Raw genomic sequence first — 20881 nt, forward strand, 5'->3', positions numbered from 1 at the left:
AGGACATATATAAAGCAGGAAAACTGAACTAAAGATTTAGGCAAAAAAAAAAAAAAAATTGGCAGCTGACCTGCCCTTTTAAAAAGAAAAAAAAATACGAGTGCATACATGAGTTTGGTCACAGGAAATAAAGGCCCATAGGATGTGTCCAGTGAGCATGCATGTGTGGTGCCTCAAAGCTGTTTGAGGCATGGCAAACCATGTGAGGTACATGTGCACCCATTCACTGCACTGCAAATTTGCAGCCCGGCACCAAAATTTGACACTGGGTGATCCCTGTGTCAAAAAAAGTCACTGAGAAAAGTGATGTGGCAGCAGCATGCACCACCAGAACTGGAGCCTGGCCAACCAGAGCCACATTCTGGCTGCCAGCTGGGCTCCAAGTGGCTGGATCAGTGCCATTGCTGCCCCAGGAGGCTCCCAGGACCCCAGGTAAGGCTGCTAGAGCCAGCACAGGTGCTGGCTTTAGCCTCTCCTACCCCACCCAGGGCAATTAGCTGTGTGTCGGAGCACGCATGCAGGGGCGTGGTCTGGGACTAAAAGCAATGGCACAAATACGTGTCACTGCTTTGTGCCATGGGAAATATGTGCGCCTGCATGTGCACATTTGTATGGACATGCCCTAGAATACTAGTATTTGGATGTGCCAAATAATCATGCATGATAGATATATGAGAGAACACTTTTTTGCAGGGTATAATGAAGGCATCAGGTTTTGAAAAACCGATCTGAGTTTTCAAGCCTGTATCACTAACAATACTGTAGGTGAAACATCCTCTTGGCAAAGAGCAAGCCACCACCTACTTTAGTTTCTCTTAGTAATAGAGAAACATAACAAGTTTTAGCATCTTATGTTAGAGATGGGAACCTATGGCCCATGGGCTGGATTCGGCCCCTGAGACACTGGATCCAGCCTATGAAGTTGGGGTTTTGGTGGTATTCAGTGGTGGAGGGCTTTGTTCATATGGCACTGCACCACAGCTGGATGATAGGGTATTTTACCCATGCTGTGCCCACGGCCAGCAGGTGGAGAGAAGTGATGATGGCAGCTGCCAGGTACTAGCAGCACCTTGTCTGGGTCACAAGCTGGGGAACATTGTGGCTTCCCCTAGGACAGTGGTCAGAAAAAACACCAAATAAATCAAAATATCATAGAAATTACAGCAAGCAAAGATGATCAAATATTGGAATCATTTACCTGAAGTGTACCTTTTCCCACACTTCTAGGTGAGCTTAGTCCTTCTGCTCTGAGCTTTGTTTTTGCTAAGTTCAATATTACCTCCAACATTGTCCAATTGCTTTTTTAACTACCTTGAGTTTGCAGTTTCATAATCAAGCTTCTTGTAGCTCGTTAAGAACCAAGCAGCAACCTCAATTTTACATTCCTCTGCTAGTGTCAAGAACTGGTAAATGACTGACAGATCTGGTTCTTGACCTGTAATCATAAGACCACCAGAGGTTAATTCTTCAGAGGGGGGCACCACGCTGATCACCTGGTGCTATTATTTCCTCTCCTTCACATCTGCCAAGTCATACTAAAGAGGTAGAATATAATTTAATATCAGTATGACTTTTCTGTGTATGCACCTGCTATGGTTGCACCAGAGGAGAAAGCACGTGGCACTAATGGGAAAGAAATGGCCCATGTAACTTAAGAATAAGTGCAGTACACATGTTGAAAAAATTTGAAATCCCTTTTTGTGTTGTTTACTTTTCATTGATTGATTTGAAGAAAAACATTTGTAAGCCCAATCTATTTAGAGTCATTATTAAAAAAAAGTCAGCAGCAATATCAATATCTCTATTAAAACAAGAACACATTTCCTCTGTCAGACTTATCATCACAATAGTTTAGAGGGGATAAAGCAGAGCAGAAAGTGAGTTAGTTTACAAGGATAAGCAACAAACCATACTGGTTTTTTTTAACTGCCTATAACTAACTGCATCTGCACAAATTCACAAAGCTAGTCTTCTCTGCACACCAGGGATACCCTCTTCCCCTCTGCACTAAGGGCAAGTTGCATGATACATGTACACACTCCCATACTTCACACAAATACTTCAGCAGGTGAATTTAAGTCAATTAAAGGCTCCATGTGGTAAATGGCTTCATGTGGCATGACAGACATCTGTCTATGTCTCAGTCTAATTTTTGATTCTCCATAGAAATGCTGCATGATGAAAATTTTCAGCCTGAGCTAATGGGAGTGTGCTTGCCCTCCAGTTCCCCTCCTCACCCCATGATCCTGTCCACCTGCTCTTTCAGCTACTTGATTCCCTACCAAAAGCAGCTAAGGCAGACTAGCATACATAAGTTGAAGCATAGCAATGATGGAGATTCCCACAGGACTATTCTTGTGAGGTAGTCACATTTCATTGTGCTATAATAAAACGAGACAGCCCATCTTCCCACTATCACTGTCCCTGACACCAACAGCTGAGAGTCTGCAGTCTTCAGGATCCAGTCTGCTGTTACTGAAAAGGTTCAGATAATACACTGGTTGAAAATTGTCATACATCTATGTCAAGCATTTTTAAATTCTTCATGAATAGCTCAGGTTGCAATCTAGTATTCCTCAGACAGTATTTATATTCCATTACTTTTGGAAGTTATTACCATGTTACCAGAGACCTGGCCCATTCAATAAGTAACATGTTTGCAATGAGTAGCAAACACAGAAATAGCTGTAAGTTACGTAGCCTTTACTATACTTACTAATATGGGCAAGTTTGAGAGTTGCATTACTGTTAAAGAAAAATGAATACAGATCTGCAAGCAGCTGAAAACAATTTCAATACGTAGTTTAAAGAGAAGTAGCATCCACCACCTAAAGAAAATTTGTACGCAAGTACAATGAATCATTACAATTCTTTTTGCTGTCAAAATTAAGATGGGAGAGGTATTAAAGAATGATAATGGTTACCTAAATATATCTAGAGAAGAACTGGTATTGCCTCAGAGAGGCGAGGGCTGCATAACGTATCTAATTTTTTTTCAATTAATAAATACATTCACCCTTGGAAAATGAGACAAAATTATAACAACCCCCATCCCAAACCACATGCAGTTTAAAACAATGACAAGGAGAGGAAAAGGCATATTGTGAAACAAGGGAAAGACAAGTTACTCTAATGCAATTCATTTATGGACGTTTTCTTCCAGCAACTACAAACTGGACTGGAAGGCACTTGAATTCATAAGTGGAAGATCCATACCCTGTCTTCAAACAAAAAATCTTGCCTGCAACAAAAATGCTTCATTGCTTCATTCTGCATTACTACAGGAAGAATCAAACAGTAAGAATTGGCAATGACAGCTGCATTAGAACCACTGTCCCATCTCCACATTTATATCAGAAATAGGGATTGTCTACTTGGATGCAGGGTTATTTTACACTGACCTGGAGCAGGTTAATTGGTACACCTAAGACAGTCTGCAGTAGCTATATCCACCTGGCTAGCTGCCTCCCTCAAGTTGGAATTATTCTCACGCTGCAAGGACTTTCTCTGTACTAAGTGCTCAGCATTTTAGGTAGGTATCCCAGCACCCTTTGTCCCTCTGCAGGGCCCTATGTACAAAGTGAAATTCTCCCCACAGGACATCATGGAATACTTAGAGCAGGGGTGAGCAATTATTTTGGGTGGAGGGCTGCTTACTGAGTTTTGGCAAGCATCAAGGGCTGCATGAGAGGCAGTCAGGGGCAGATAAATATTGATTTTCTAAATTTTTTAGGGACCCCGCAGGCCAGATATAATGGCCTGGTGGGCCGCATTTTGTCTGTCCCTGACCTACAGCAAGGCTGTTTCACTTCTGGGCAATAAAGGGCTGCACCCACCCCAACCTTGTTGGGCACATAGCCAAGTTCCCCTCTCCCCCCCGCATGCACAGCCCACTCCCCCCACCCAGGATTACATGCAATGCACAGGAAGCCCACCCTGCCACAAGGGTAACCCAGCTTCCCTCACCTTCCTGGCCATGCCTACACTACAAGCAGCATACCTGCAGCACAGTTCTCTCTTGGCACAGCCTGGCATCCTCCCCTGCTGCACACAGCACTGGCAGCCAGATTCCCTTCTACTGCAGTGCCTCACCCTCCAGGAGCCAAGACAGGAACCAAAAGCCAGATGAGGAAAAAGGAGTCTGGAACCCCGAGTCATTGCTGCCCAAGAGCAATGGATGGAGTGGCATCCAGATAGGAGCCTGCAGGCTGTATGTTAACCCCTCGCAAGCCACTGGCTGCCAGTTGGACAGCCCTGACCTATAGGAAGCCATCTAAAAGCAACAGGGACCTGAAGGTAGAAGAGAGGGTCAAGCCCAATTTCCTTGATCTCTCTCATACTACCCCATTGTTCATATCTGGACTAGCCTGGCACCATTCTCAAATTGTCTGGCAGCACAAACAAAACCAGTGCTCTGCTGAGGAAGGGAGATGAACTCAAAAAGGCAAGTGGCTTGTCTAAGTGGCTTGCAAGAAGTTAACACATGGCCTGCGGGCTCCTATCTGGATACCACTCCACCCATTGCTCTTGGGCAGCAATGACTGGGGGCTCCAGACTCCTTTTTCCTCCTCTGGCTTTTGGTTCCTTTCTTGGTACCAAAAGCTGGATGCTACCTAACATAGTAGCATCCAGCAGCCATGTGTGTGGTAGACACCAAAAAATAAAAATCATACCACCAGGCATCAAGTACTTAACACTTATAAAAAAATATTGTGTGCGTTGGGTGAAAGATATTTAATGGCCGACTTCCTTTCCTCAGGGCTGTCAGACAGGATGTCCACACTGGTGTCTTCATATGCTCTTGTAGTACAAAGAGCTCATTGGCAAGGTCTCTCCTTTGTCACAGTCACTCAGTCTGTTTCTCCCTACGAGGTCTGCAGTAAAACCAAGTTTTAATCCTGGGTTTTCAAACAATCTAGTTTAAGCTCCTTACTGTTGATCTGACATTATTGGGTGTCCTGGGTGTGTTCCCTACTTACTCAGCCATGCTCCTATTGGACTCATTGAACCATCATATTTTCTTGAAGTCCTGCATGAGACATGGTGCAGTGCTGTTGTGCAATAATGCTAGCCTCAGTGCAACTAACTCCAGGGTTCCTGAGAGACAGTCAATGAAAGGCATGATGGGATCCCAGCAGTGATTCCAACAATCACACTTACTGCTATGCCACAAGTACATGGCAAAAGGCATGACTGTGGGATCAAAGCATGATTGTGGGTTCCTCCTGCACTGCCATCATGCCTTATTGGCAGTGCAGGAGGAACTCAGGGTAATAATCCAGAGCTCTGCCTGTGACCAGCAAGTAGCAAGCCAGGTGCCCAATGGCTTGGAACACCAGTCAGCTGATCAAAGGGCTCCACAGCTGGAAGCATTGATCAGTTGCTTGGTGCTGGCCATCCATTCAATTTAATGCACAATGGGAACCAGCCACAAAGTTATTACACAAGATGTGTGTAATAAATAAAAGAATAAACCACAACATTTTCGTGCATGAATGTGTGGCCAGGTTACTACTAAAGGTGAGATTAACAGGTTAATCAAGTCGTAAGTGTAATATCTACCAAAGCCCCAAGAGTATGGAGTCACAGACAGCCCAATTCTGGCTGTGCAGCAGCATTTAAAAAGACAGATGGCATCTGGTCAACATGACTGCAGATGATAGAGGTCATCCAGATGCCCAGAGTGGTTGCTCCTGGTAGGGTGAAAAGAGTGAGAGATGGCAGCTGAGAGGACTGCCAAACTAGTGAGAATCAGAGAAGTCCATACAAACATTAGTTTACACTAACATTGTGTAGTCTCAAAAGAAGAAAAGAACAGAATATGCCAGGTAATGAATTCCAAGAACTAGGTCACACAGAGGCAGGTCATTTCACAACAGTTAAATTTACTGTGAACTAAGCCACCCTGGTAAGGCAAGCCCCAAGATCCGTTGATGTGTTAGCGCAGTCAAAACCCAAAAGGGGTGATGGATAAAAACACTAGAGAGAAAACTTGAAAAAAGAATTTTGTTATAAGTGATGGGGGCGTGGGGGGAGGAGTGCATGCATCTGTAATAATACAGAAGTCTAAATTACTTGTTTGGGGTGGGGGCAGGGAAGTCAGCAGATTTTAAAAAATCATTTCAGTACTCAGAATTTAAAAATCTGCATCCCTGTCTAACATGTACTGTTCATCAGTGAAGTTATAGAAGGTGGATTTTTTCTGTTCAAAAAAAGTCTCTTTTACCTGCCACATAACAAAAATGCTTGATCAATAAAACCATGTAATAAGGCTACCTTTAAGAGTGCTGGAATTAATTCTACATGTATAAATTATAGATATAATTTTTAACATTTGGAAATAGTTATAAGATGCTCAACACAGAAAAGAAAAGCGTACACGTGAGAAATACTTAGCAAACATCAGAGAAGCTAGAAAATTCTTAGGGTCAGGTTTAATAGATGCTATATGCAATGACACAGTACCGCAGCATTGAAGCCTGTAATACTTTGTAGCTTTGCCATTTTAAAGATTTGTTAAGAGAGGAACTCAGTATTTAAATACAAAATTACTTTGTTTATGCTACATATTTCTTTGGTTCCTTAAAACAAACAAGACAGCTTTTGTCTAGTTTTATCCAGCTTCTGAGATCTCTAGACCATTCCAGACTTCACAGTATTTTAGCGGGGCAGTAAACTGCAGACAGTGCCTTATGGCTCATGAAACTTCATCACAGTTAACTGGCAAATGACTGCCCTCCCATTTATTTTTAATAAGTCACACAACCATTTCAAGTCAGTTTGTTGGTGATCTGTACAACTGCAAGTTACCTGTACATGTAAACATATTCTAGTTCAACTCCCAATTACACAGTGGAAACAGAGAAGGGAGGGCTGGAATCTGATGCAAAGCTGGTCATATTTATGTTGCCTGTTCAAATCCAGGTCAGAACTGACCAAAATTTACAGCCATCCACATTGCGTTTGGAAAGTTACTGATTATAATCTAGCTCTCAGAGGATACATGGCAAGATCCCAAAACTCATAAAAGGTACAAGTGGCAGCCTTCTAAATTGTACAAGCAGAAGGGTCAGGGAAAACAGCCTTGCAGGTCTGAAAATGGTTTTCCATCTCCAGGGCTGTCTTTGCATCTCTTTTAAAGAGCAGGGAAGCCACTGCCAAAAAAGCATGAGCAGAGATGCAAGTTCAAAAGGCCAGAGAAGTTTGACATTTTGACACCAAAAGACCTAGCAGACAATGTGATTAATAAAGCCCCACTGCCAGAAAACAGGATCCTCGTTTTGTAGACAAGTATGCCAAGAGAGTAGCGGAGTGACTTGCTAAAGACAGCATTCTGGCTCCCAATGCTGTTCCCAAAGACTATGGAAACATGACTCTGCTTAGGGAAAAAAAGAAACCACAAAACAAACCAAAACTTCATTGCTATCTTTCCAATTATTCATACTTTGCAACAGGCGCTATTGGTATTGGGTTTGAGATTCCCTAAACCATTAACATTTGCTACTTCTACAGAGCAGGGATGGGTAAAAAAAAGAGGGGTGATTCATACACAATTATTACAAAAAAGTTCATCATTATCTTCTGTCAGAAGCTTAAGGAGAAGACAATACAACCATTCTGTACATATCAAATAACATTTTTAAAAGGAAAAAATAAATATTAGCTTCCTTAGGAAACAAAATTAAGTTCTGCTTTTGCTGTTAATTTAGTTTATAAAAAGCTACTCAAAACAAAAAATTCCAAAAGGTAAAAATAACATTCAGTCTTCTACACCCATTGTCCAAAAATGGCACTATGCATAGCCAGTTTAACAGTTACATAGCATTAATATGGTAGATTGTTCAGATAATTCAAGTCCTGTTTTCACTCCTTACGTTACAGGTCTATTTTGTTCCTGTCCACTTTTTCCAAGGCTTAGTCACTGTCCAAGTCATCATCTTCAGCAGCTTCCTTCCCAAGCAGTAGGCATTTTGAGTCATCATTGGCTTCACCCAGTGGGACAGCTCCTTTCCGCTGTGGCAAGACACTGAAAAATGCTTCCTTCCAGTCTCTCTTCTCCAAGTACGCAAGGATGATCTCAAAAACTGCAAGAGACCAAGATTCACGTGTGCTTTTTTCCTGAGCTAAAGAACGGTGATGAATAAATAGCTATCCAAAACAAAAACATTCAAGTCCTCTCTCCCCTCCCTAGAAAGGTCTTCACCATGCTAACACTGGAGAAGCAAGCATAACCGTTTTGTCATCATGATTTAGACACCCCACCCCACCTCAGCTCCCCTGAAATCAAGCTAATCCATGCCCTAAATGCAACCTTCCCCGTAACACTTATTGCCCTGTGCAGAGAGCTGTAGTTAGCTATGTTAGTCTGAAGTCAGACAGAAAGCAGAGCAGAGAAGCACCTTACACATTAAATGAATCAAAGATGTATAAAATCTGGGAGCAAGAGCTCATTTCAGCAGATGCTTCCATATCTCCAATTCAGTTAAGACTATAAGATGCATCTCTATCTTGCACAACTATTTTGGGCAACAATTGTAACAATATAGCAATACACCTCCTGAATCAGAATCCAATTCAATCCCCTGCTATCACAGGCAACCACAAATCAGATAATTTTGATTGGGGGAGTCAGGTCAGAACTGTAGGGTCAGAGGGTTGCCAAAAGAGAAAATTTGAAGACACATGTATGGAAAAACCCTAGAATGTGAGCACAACAATATGATGTAGAAAAGTCTTGAAGAGACTCTTGAAAGAGGCAAATTTAACTTAGTAGTAGGAGGTGCAGGTTGGCTTAGAAAACATGGTAATGGAAGACCTATAAAAGACAAGAAGAACCATTAAGCATGGACATACGGAAAGAGTGCAAATAATCAAGGGTAGCTGTGGGCTAGAAATCTCATTTGGGAACCGGTAACAGATGTTAGGGTCGGAAGGGACCTCAATAGATCATCGAGTCCGACCCCCTGCATAAGCAGGAAAGAGTGCTGGGTCTAGATGACCCCAGCTAGATACTCATCTAACCTTCTCTTGAAGACCCCCAGGGTAGGGGAGAGCACCACCTCCCTTGGGAGCCCGTTCCAGACCTTGGCCACTCGAACTGTGAAGAAGTTCTTCCTAGTGTCCAATCTAAATCTGCTCTCTGCTAGCTTGTGGCCATTATTCCTTGTAACCCCTGGGGGCGCCTTGATGAATAAATACTCACCAATTCCCTTCTGTGCCCCCGTGATGAACTTATAGGCAGCCACAAGGTCGCCTCTCAACCTTCTCTTGCGGAGGCTGAAAAGATCCAGTTTCTCTAGTCTCTCCTTGTAGGGCTTGGCCTGCAAGCCCTTAACCATACGAGTGGCCCTTCTCTGGACCCTTTCCAGGTTATCCGCATCCCTCTTGAATTGCGGCGCCCAGAACTGCACGCAGTACTCCAACTGCGGTCTGACCAGCGCCCGATAGAGGGGAAGTATCACCTCCTTGGACCTATTCGTCATGCATCTGCTGATGCACGATAAAGTGCCACTGGCTTTTTTGATGGCTTCGTCACACTGCCGACTCATGTTCATCTTGGAGTCCACGAGGACTCCAAGATCCATTTCCACTTCCATGCCACCCAGCAGGTCATTCCCTAGGCTGTAGGTGTGCTGGACATTCTTCCTCCCTAGGTGCAGCACTTTGCATTTCTCCTTGTTGAACTGCATTCTGTTGTTTTCTGCCCACTTGTCCAACCTGTCCAGATCTGCTTGCAGCTGTTCCCTGCCCTCCGGCGTGTCCACTTCTCCCCATAGCTTTGTGTCATCTGCAAACTTGGACAGAGTACATTTCACTCCCTCGTCCAAGTCACTGATGAAGACATTAAAGAGTATTGGTCCAAGGACTGAGCCCTGCGGGACCCCACTGCCCACACCCTTCCAGGTTGAAACCGACCCATCCACCATGACTCTTTGGGTGCGACCCTCCAGCCAATTCGCCACCCACCGGCCTGTGTAGTCATCCAAGTCACAGCCTCTTAACTTGTTCACCAGTATGGGGTGGGATACCGTATCGAAGGCCTTCTTGAAGTCTAAGTATATGACATCCACCCCTCCTCCTGTGTCCAGGCGTTTCGTAACCTGGTCATAAAAAGAAACTAGATTGGTCAGGCACAATCTGCCTGCCATGAACCCGTGCTGATTTCCCCTCAGCATAATTTGTCCTGCCGGGCTCTCACAAATGTGAGCCTTGATAATTTTTTCAAAGACTTTGCCAAGGATGGAGGTGAGACTGACAGGTCTATAGTTGCCCGGGTCCTCCTTCCTCCCCTTTTTGAAAATGGGGACCACATTGGCCCTTTTCCAGTCCTCCGGGACTTGGCCCGTGCGCCACGAGCTTTCAAATATTCCCGCCAGTGGCTCTGCAATGATGTCGGCCAGTGCCTTCAGCACCCTTGGATGGAGCTCATCCGGGCCTGCCGACTTAAAGGCATCCAGTTCTTCCAAACGACTCTGCACCATTTCAGGGTCTACACATGGAAGTCTGGTGCCTTGCTGCTGCCTCTCTACAACCCCAGTGAGAGACTTGTTGTGCCCCTCGCTTAGGAACACTGAGGCAAAGAACTCATTGAGGAGTTCAGCCTTGTCCCCCCTGTCCGTCACCAATTGTTTCTGCCCATTTAGCAGGGGTCCTATTCCTCCCTAGGCCTTCCTTTTACTCCCAATATATCTAAAAAACAATTTCTTGTTGTCTTTTACTTGGGTTGCCATCCTCAGCTCCATGGTAGCTTTGGCCCGCCTAACTGCCTCCCTACAAGCACGAGCAGAGGAGGTATATTCGTCTTTGGTGATCTCTCCCTGTTTCCACTTTTTATGTGCTCCCCTTTTGTCCCTTAGGCTGCTCTGGATTTCTCTGGTCAGCCAGGGAAGCCTCCTGGCCCCTTTCCCTCTTTTGCCTTGCTCGGGGATCGTCTTGCTTTGTGCCCGAAGGATCGTTTCCTTAAGGCACAGCCACCCTTCTTGGGCTTCCATCTCTTCAAATCTCCTACTCTGCAGTGCGTCCTTGACTAATCGCCTGAGTTCATTGAAATCAGCTTTCCTAAAGTCTAGCACTTTCACCCTACTAGTTACCTTACCCACTTGACATCTTATGGTGAATTCTATTATTAGGTGATCACTGTCCCCCAGATGGCTACCGATCTGGAGGTCCGCTACCATGTCATCTCCCATTGCCAATACCAGATCCAGTATGGCATTCCCCCTAGTGGGACCGTGTACCTCCTGAGTCAGGTGGAGGTCCTGTACACAGGTTAGAAACCTGCGTGAGCAGTGGGACTTTGCTGTCTGCGACTCCCAGCAGATGTCAGGGTAGTTTAGGTCCCCCATGACTACCGCCTCTTTAGCTTTTATGGTCTCCGAGATTTGCCTCAGGAGCCCCGAATCTCTTTCTTCCCCTTGATGTGGGGGTCTGTAGCAGACCCCTACCACCAAATCCCTTTCTCCTTGCCCCCCATGTAGCCTAATCCACAATCCTTCTACCTCCTCATCCCTGGATTCCGTCTTGATGAGGGTTGATGTACAATGCTCACTGACATAGAGCGCAACCCCTCCCCCTTTCTTCCCCACCCTGTCCTTTCTGTACAGTCTATAACCCTCAATATGTACCGCCCAGTCATGGGATAAATCCCACCAGGTTTCCGTTAGCCCCACTAAGTCATAGGTGTTTAGTGCAAGCAGGAGCGCTAGTTCATCCTGCTTGTTCTTTCCTGCTTGTGGTAAGGGAAAAAAGACTCAAAATGCAAAGACAGTGGAAGTACCAAAGCAAAATGCAGGTCCAAACTGGAAGGGAAAGAAGTGAACAGAAAGGAAGTGATGAAGACGTCCCTGTCTTAAGCCACTTCTTCAAGTTAGTAGATGCTAGTAGAAGAATTATGAACACAAAACATGTAGGAAAAAGGAACATCACGCAAGTATAGGTTTAGAAATTATGGAAACCCTATTACCACGGAAAATGATTAGTTTTTAAACCAGGAAGAGATGGAACAGGAAGAACAGGAACAGGAAGAAGAGGAAAGCTGAAAACAATTTCTTATTGGGTACCAACTGCCCAATTCCAAATAGCCTGTCAAAATGCCTTGTTGTACACCATGGCACCACTGGAGATGATTTAGTGTTCAAGTCTCCCAGGGACTGATGTTAATAATGTATTTCTTCAGAGTGGCTTTCCAGGTATCCTTGAATCTCTTTGCCTACTTCTAGAGTGGGGATCTCCAATGAGTTGCGAGTGTAGGACCTGTTTTGGGAGTTGGTTGCTGGCATCCTTATGACATGTCTTGTCCAACAGAGCTGGTGTCATATAAACACGGCTTCAATGCTAGTGGCGTTTGCTTGAGCCAGAATGCTGGCATTCATTCTTCCATCCTGTCAACCAACATGCAGGATTTCCCTTAGACCTTGCCAAGAGTAACTGTCACAGATTCACCCTCAAACCAAATTGTCTTGGGGGGGGGGGGTGTCACTATGTGGCATGCATGGATGTTCTTCCAAATCAGATTTACTCCTATGATGTTTAGTCTCTCTTTGTAGCTAGCATGAAGATGGGTTTAGTTTAGTCATTTCCATATCTGTGTGTACTATAATATTTGACATAAATGTACTTCTGTAACTTCATGATGCCACCTGAAGATGATCAATGAGGCATTTATTTAAGACACTGTGTTTCTGTGAACAGGGAAATCAGCTCCTCTATAGAAAAGGCATCTCACAGAGATGACTCCCCACCCCCCGGGGCAGATCGGAACTTTATGGCAAATTGTGGCGACTCATGAGAATGCTGGTGGTGGGTGCTGGTTGGAAGTGATTTAGGAAGGTCGCTGTGGGCTATGTGGAGTCTTTTGGATTTCTCCCAAGCTGGGAGACCCTAGTTGCCAGGACTGGGGGGAAGGAATATCAGCAGGAAAGCTGATTCCTAAGAATGCCAGCAGGTCTTTCAGGAGGGCAAAGCTGTAGCCACATGAGAACGTAAGATAGAAAAGCAAAATGAGCAAAGTTATCTCCAAGCCTATACTCAGTTTTACTTGTGCAATTCTTTTATCCTATGCAATACATTATTTTGTTGTTCTGTCTCCTTACTGATTGACTCTGGAAAGAATAATTTCTGTCAGAACCCAGTGGGGTGGTCACCTGGGGCTGGCAGAGGCTCCCTCACTGCAGCTGCAGGGTCCAGTATAAGGACCATGGAGCTGAGGCTTGCTGAATTAAGGCATTATTCCAGGACAGCCTGTTCCTTAGGACAAATGGGCACAAAGGGGGAAAAAAAAAACCTCAGGGGTGTTGGGGTCCCCTGCTGATAGGTTTGCAACAGTAATGTTCCACAGTTTTTGGGTGCTTCTGGCATGTCATTCAAGTTTCACACCCATATAAACAGGGTAGGGATGAGAACAGCCTGCTAGACAAGAAATTTGGTTTGGGACCCTGTGGTTTCAGTGATGTCCAAAAACAGCAATGGCAGATTTTATCTGGTGTTGGATATTGTTGTCTATATTTATTTTTTTGAGAAAGGTGGCTACCTAGTACCTACTGCACCTCTGAGTGGTCTGAAACGACTTTGGGACTCAGGTAGAATCTCCTCAAAGAAGAAAGTGTATTTACTGAGGAGAGTATGGGAGACTTGGAGAGTATGGGAGATGACCTTCCCACCTATGGACAGGACCGCAATACCACAATAATCACAGCAATCTGATTCATCTTCTTTCCTGAATATGGTAATGATTCTGGCATCTCTTCAGTCACTAGGAATCTGTTAATGTTTTCAGATTTTCATAACAGCAATGTGTCATTATGAAAGAGAGCTTTTTTCCACCATGCTTATATATTTCAGCTAGTATTGCATTAGAAAACAACAAACCATGTGATCCTATCTATTTAATGGCTTCAAGGCCTTCTGACAAGTTGGACCTGAAAGGTAGACCTTAATGGGGTGATGTAGAATGGCTTCAATGGTAGCATCTTTGACATTAGAATTTGTTTAGTATCTCTTAAAGGTGCTCCTTCCACCATAAGTTGATGCTGGAGCTGTCTTTAAAGAGTGCTGTTCCATCCTTGGACCTTGGAGGAATGACTCTGTGTGCCTGGCTCACAGATAATTTTAGTTGTGCTGAAGAAACTATGCAAGTCATGGCTGTTGGCAAACTTCTTAATCTCTTTTACAGAATAATATAGACAATTAGGGTTGGAAGGGACCTCAGAAGGTCATCTAGTGATAGCCCAACCCCCTGCTCAAAGCAGGACCATCCCCAACTAGGTCATTTCAGCCAGGGCTTTGTCGAGCAGGTCTTAACCTCCAAGGATGGAGGTTCCACTACTTCTCTCAGTAACCCATTCCAATGCTTCACCACCATCCAAGTCAGAAAGTTTTTCCTAATATGCAACCTAAACTTTCCTGAATGCAATGTGAGACCATTGCTCCTTGTTCTGTCATCTGCCATCACTGAAAACAGCTTAACTCCATCCACTTGGGAACCACCCTTCAGGTAGTTCAAGGCTGCTATCAAATCCCCGCTCAGTCTTCTCTTCTGCAGACTAAATAAACCCAGCTCCCTCAGCCTCTCCTCAGAAGTTATGTGCCCCAGCCCCCGAACCATTTTTGTTGCCCTCCACTGGACCTTCTCTAACTTGTCCACATCCTTTCTGTAGTGGGTGCCCAAAATTGGACACAGTATTCCAGATGTGGCCTCACCAGTGCAGAATTGAGGGGAAGAATCACTTCCCTTGATCTGCTGGCAATGCTTCTATTAATGTAGCCCAGTATGCTGTTAGCCTTCCTGGCAACAAGGACACACTGTTGACTCATATCCAGCTTACTGTACACCGTAACCCTGTCTGCAGAGCTGCTGCTTAGCCAGTTTGTTCCAATCCTGTAGCAGTGCATGGGATTCTTCTGCCCTCAGTGCAGGACTTGGCACTTGTCCTTGTTGAACCTCATGAGATTTCTTTTGGCCCAATCCTCCAATTTGTCTGGGTCACACTGAATCCTAGCCCTACCCCCAGCTTGGTGTCATCCTCAAACTTGCTTAAGGTACAATCCACCTCATCTTCCAGATTGTAAATGAAGATCCTGAACAAAACCGGCCCCAGGACCGACCCCTGAAGCACTCCACTTGATACTGCCTGCCAGCTAGACCTCGAGCCATTGATCACTCACTACCAGTTGAGCCCAAGCCAGTCAGCTTTCTATCCACCTTACAATTGGTTCATCTAACCCATACTTCCTAAGTTTGCTTGCAAGCAGGCTGTGGGAGACCATATCAAAAGCCCTGCTCAAGTCAAGGTATATCATGTCCACTGCTTTCCCTGCATCCAGAGCCAGTCATCTTATCCTAGATGATCAGGTTAGTCAAGAATGACTTGCCCTTGAATCCATGCTGACTGTTTCTGATCAATTTCTCTTTCTCCAAGTGCTTAGAAATGGATTTCTTGAGGACCTGCTCTGTGATTTTTCCAGGGACTGAGGTGAGACTGACTGGTCTGTAGTTCCCTGGATCCTTCTTCTTTCCTTTCTTAGAAGTGGACACTATATTTGCCCTTCTCCAATCATCTGGGTCCTCCCCTGATTGCCAAGAGTTTGCAAGATAATGGTCAGCAGCTCTGAAATCATCAGCCAACTCCCTCAGCACCCTGAGATGCATCTGACTTTTGCTTTGTCCTCTCACCACTTGCTCTTTTGCTCTTAAATTTTCCTCTGGCTTTAATGTGGTGATAAATGTCTTGCTTCTTTTTGGAGTTGACAGCATTCTGCCAAGCTTCAAAGGCACTCCTTTTTCTGTCTCTGAGAACCTGAATTTCCCTATCATTTTCACTGGACCAATTCTGATGTTTCTTGGTGGAGAAGCCTAGAGTTTCTTCAAATGCCTCATGGATGCCTTTCTTGAGGATCTCCCAGTGATCAGTGGTGTCAAGATGATCAGGGAAGTTGTAGTTTTTCACTGAGGAGCTGCTGGAGACGATTACTTTTAGCAGGGTTTTCATATTCAACCTCTTCCTTGGTTGCTTCTTTGGGATACATCATTTTGGGGCAAAAAGAATGGACATTACTGAACTTATCAATAATCAATCCAGCAGTCAGGAGTCACATTATTCTTTCAAGAGTCCAGTGTTTCCTCACCTTGAACCTCTCCACAATCTTATTTCTGGGAGTTCTACCACCTCTACTCTATCATTTTCTATACATTAGCCTTGCAAGTCATCAGTGGATATGCTCCTGAAGCAGGTGATGAAATAAAAGAGGAATTCTATTCTAAACTTGACCAAGTCCTAGCATCTGTCCCCAAAGAAGATAATGTAATTCTTCTTGGGGATTTCAGTGCTAGAGTGGGCAGGGACTCTGAGCACTATAGAAAGGAATACTTGGAATGGAAGCCTTGGGTTAAGTCAATTCAAATGGCATTCTTTTCCTAAGTGTTCAGAACATGATCTTATCATTACAAACTCCTTATTCTGCTGAAGCAACAAATAGAAGGTGTCATGGATGCATCCCCCTTCAAAAAAACAAACAAACTAGTGCTTGTTTAGTGCTATTTGTCCCTCAGGAAATGCACACCCCTGCACATGTGCACTCATTAGGACACACCTCCCATGTCCAAGATACTAATCACCATCTACTTCACTGACATACAGACTGTCCTTTTTGAAAACAGTGCAAAATTTACATCTTTAGGAGACTGTAATAATATGATGATAGTAACAAACACAATTACCACAGAAGGTAGAATAGGTTGTTATCTTCATCTTTATCTAGTCCTTGACTATTCCAAATGAACAATACTATTGATAAAAGCAGTACAGGAATGCAATGGTCAGGACAAAACAGTTCCATGACCCTAATTTTGCTGATGATATTTCACTGGTGACAAACAAGACAAATCTACAGAAAATGATAGGGTAGAGGTAGCAGAACTTCCAGAAGGAAGATTGTTGTGGAGAGGCTCAAGGTGAAGCAAGACTGGGATCCTGAAAGGATAATGTGAAGACTTCAACTTGCACTGGCTCCTTACTTGCAAAACTGTATTACATAGGAAGCTTCATTAGTAGTGACAGAGCATTTATGTCAGGCAATACCAGGGTTACTGAAAGGCAAATAAGCATTAACAAGGCTTGGTAAAATCTGGAGATCCAGTATTAGCAAAACAAGAACAAATATACTAAGGGTTTACAGGCCAAGCCCTATGAGGAGAGAATAAGGGACCTGGACCTCTTCAGCCTCTGTAAGAGAAGGCTGAGAGGTGATCTTGTGGCTGCCTACAAATTCATTAGGGGGATGCAGCAAGGGATTGGAGATGCTCTGTTCACCAGTGTGCTTCTTGGGGTAACAAGGAACAATGGTCACAAACTGTCAGAGAGCAGATTTAGGCTAGACATCAGGAAGAACTTCTTCATTGTAAGGGTGACCAGAATCTGGAATGGGCTTCCAAGGGGGTGGTGCTCTCCCCTACCTTGGAGGTCTTTAAGAGAAGGCTAGATAGACATCTGGCTGGGGTCATCTGACCCCAGCACTCTTTCCTGCCCAGGCAGAGGGTCGGACTCAATGATCTATTGAGGTCCCTTCTGACCCTAGCATATATGAATACTTTGGAACTAATTATACTTCAAATTTAATGATGCAATTGCTGATCATCTCTATCACTAGAGGGTGATATTTCCTTAAGATGCTTGGGACAACTATAATTCTGTTTAAAAGTTTATATTAGAGACTGTCCCACCTCTAGCACTTCAGAAATTGGGTCAGAAAAGATGAGCAGAACTGGTCACCTTACAAACTGGACCTCAATATTATGCCATGCCAATTTCAAGTTTGGTACATATTGTAGGGGCATAACTTCCAAAGCCAAAACCAAATAGGCATTTGATTTTTCTATTACAAGGTAATAGCAACAAAGGCAACATATGTATATTTAAAAAAATAAAAGAAAAAACCAGACAGTATAGTTTCATAGTTAATAGGGTTGGAAGGGACCTGAGCAGATCAAGTCCGACCCCCTGCCATGGGCAGGAAAAAAAATGCTGGGGTCAAACGACTCTGGGAAGGTGATTATCTAGCCTCCTTTTGAAGACCCCCAGGGTAGGAGCAAGCACCACTTCCCTTGGAAGTTGGTTCCAGATGCTAGCCACCCTGACTGTGAAGTAGTGCCTTCTAATGTCCAGTCGGAACCTACTTTCAGTCAACGTATGGCCATTATTCCTAGTTACTCCTGGTAGTGCTCAGGGGAACAGGGTCTCTCCCATTCCCCGCTGGTCCCCCTTGGTAAGTTTATAGACGGCCACCAGATCCCCTCTCAGCCTTATCTTGCGAAGGCTGAACAGGTTCAGGTCCTGTAACCTCTCCTCGTAGGGTCTGCCCTGCTGCCCCCTGATCGTGCAAGTGGCCCTCCTCTGGACCCTCTCAATGCTGTCCACATCCCTCCTGAAGTGCGGTGCCCAGAACTGGACACAGTACACCAACTGCGGCCTGACCAGTGTCGCACAGAGGGGGAGGAACACCTCCTTGGACCTGCTCGTGATGCATCTGTGAATGAATGACAAGGTGCGGTTGGCCTCAGATTAGCGGCCCACGTTCACCTTGGAATCAATAATGACTCCAAGGTCCTTTTCTGCCTCTGTCCTGACAAGAAGGGAGTTCCTCAGCCTGTAGGTCTGCTGCTGGTTCTTCCTCCCTTGCACTTATCAGTATTGAAATCCATCCTATTCTCATCTGCCCACCCCTGTAACCTGTCCAAGTCTAGCTGTAGCCTGTCCCTCCCTTCTGACATGCCCACTTCTCCCCACATCTTAGTGTCATCTGCGAATTTGAACAAGGAGCTTTTCACCCCCTTGTCTAAGCTGCTGATGAAGATGTTGAACAGTGCGGGCCTGAGGACCGAGCCCTGTGGAACCCCACTGCCCATGTCCCTCCAGGTCGAAAACGACCCGTCCACCCGTCTGTCAAAGATCAATGAAAAAGTCATTCACTACCTGCATGTGTGCACGGACACATGTGCACACACAAGAATTCTAGAGGGTGTTTTTCCTTATATCCAGTAATGACTTATTTGTAAGTAATCCTATTGAAAGTGGACCTTAAATCAAGGTTAGAATGTGTAAGAGACTAAAGTAAGTTTCTTGGCTTTTCTGCTTAAAATCCTGAACTAAGATTTTTTAACTTCAACTACTGTATGTGATTAGTTCATATCAACTTTTGCCCTGAAAATCTTTAAGAAAACGTCCATCAGAAATGTCATTGTACATGTATCTACATCACAAGGACACTAACATTTCAACATAAGCTGGATACCCAAATATGTTAAAATGTGGCCCCAAGCATCTTGTACAAGATCACTTAGTGAATCAGTGGAAGAGTCATATTATAACTCTGTTTACTAAGCCTAGTACTCAATCTAGTCAAAGACAGCTTCTAAAAACATTAACACTAGAGGTCAGCATGCAATTGCTACACAATGTCCTACCAAAATAGAAAAAGCTAGTATTCTATAGCTTTAAATGGATAATATAACAAGGTTGTCCAACTTCTAAGTGGCCGGGAGCTACATGCCGCATGGGTTGCATTAGTGGGGGCCACACACCCCACAGACTATACCAGTATGGGTAATGTACCCCTGGGCTACACACCACATGGATGCCACCCCCCACCCCCACCCCACTGTGCACCTGTGTGGACAGCCTCCCCCTCAACTGCACTACATGCCTGCCTGGGTGCCTCCCTCCCATGCCCTCAACTCTGTACTGTGTGGACCTGGTCCCACCTGCACTGTGCCATGCCATACTGCGCTGCCCTCTGGGGCAGGCATAGAACACAGAACCTAGAGGAGGGAGGAGAAGCCTGGACACTGGCAATAGCAGCTGGAGCAATAGGGGGTGGGGAGTAGCCGCCAAAGTTGTGGCCCCCAGGCTCCAGCCAACTCCTTTGTGGGCTGCACATGGCCTGCCAGTTGAACAGCCCTTATATATGAAACACTGTTCTCAACTTTGTAGTTGATATTTAAAAGCTAAAAGACCACTGTGTGCACAATGTTTCAAGTACGTGGAGTTTAGTTAAGATTAGTGATGGGAGATTCAGTGTTAAAGTCGGTTCTCCACTGCTTAAATATATAATGCTTCCATGCAATTGTGCCTATTAGCAACATTTTCTGACATTGGTGGGGGGAGCATTTTTACCACCAAGAAGAAGGTCAGATGATAAAACCAAGGTTGGGAAAGTTTAAATAAAACAGCACAAAATAGAAGAAATCCATGAGTGGGGTTAAGACTCATATGATAGCATTACTAGGCAAATCAAAGTAGGACTGAGAAACAACCATGCTGTGTAGGCTTATAATTAAACAAACCAAATTAAAAAGAGATGCCAGATGTCAAAACACAGAGAAACAGCATAATTAAGTTTACTACAGTTGTCAACTTCAGTGTACATGTAACTACAATGTACAAAGAAACTATGTACATATTCTTGCAGCTCTTGCAAATGCCAGTTTAGGAGCAACCCAAATTCTGTAGCTCTCAAGTAACTAATGCACAATAAAAATTGTCAGACAGGGACAGAAATTGATCCTCTAATTTTTTCAAAGAAAACAGAAAACCATTGGACAAATCCCAATATTTTAATAATTAGTTAAATTTTCTAGAATGTCTGGAAAGCTGAACAATTACCCATTACAGGCCAAAATTTCAAAAGCTACATGCCTTCTACAGGAAACATTAAAGGAACTTGCACTCTCAAAGGACTTAGATACTTTTGAAGATTCCACCTTAAAACCTTACCATCCCAAAAACATGAGAAGATGATTGGGCCAACTATTGCCTCCTAGAGACAGCTGCTTGGTTTAAGAGATCCAAATAAGTGAAAATAAAGATTAGGTCTCTATGTTCTGGCTTGC

At 44.3% G+C, this 20881-nt stretch overlaps 1 protein-coding gene across 3 annotated transcripts in view; it reads right to left on the minus strand.

The window, feature by feature from the left end:
• Positions 1–20881, minus strand: part of TRMT10A (tRNA methyltransferase 10A) — a 44965-nt gene that overhangs the window by 14789 nt on the left and 9295 nt on the right. For 2 of the 3 annotated variants that reach the window (XM_014600157.3, XM_059722341.1), the window contains exon 8: positions 6420–8084. The exons of the other annotated variant lie outside the window; for it this stretch is intronic. In XM_014600157.3, the coding sequence (XP_014455643.1) occupies positions 7915–8084 (170 nt within the window). In that variant the 3' untranslated portion in view covers positions 6420–7914. Of the gene's footprint in view, positions 1–6419; positions 8085–20881 lie in introns of those variants that run through there. 3 annotated transcript variants of the gene reach the window in all.

Source organism: Alligator mississippiensis, chromosome 2 (genome assembly GCF_030867095.1).
Source record: "Alligator mississippiensis isolate rAllMis1 chromosome 2, rAllMis1, whole genome shotgun sequence".
Classification (NCBI taxonomy): Eukaryota; Metazoa; Chordata; order Crocodylia; family Alligatoridae; genus Alligator; species Alligator mississippiensis.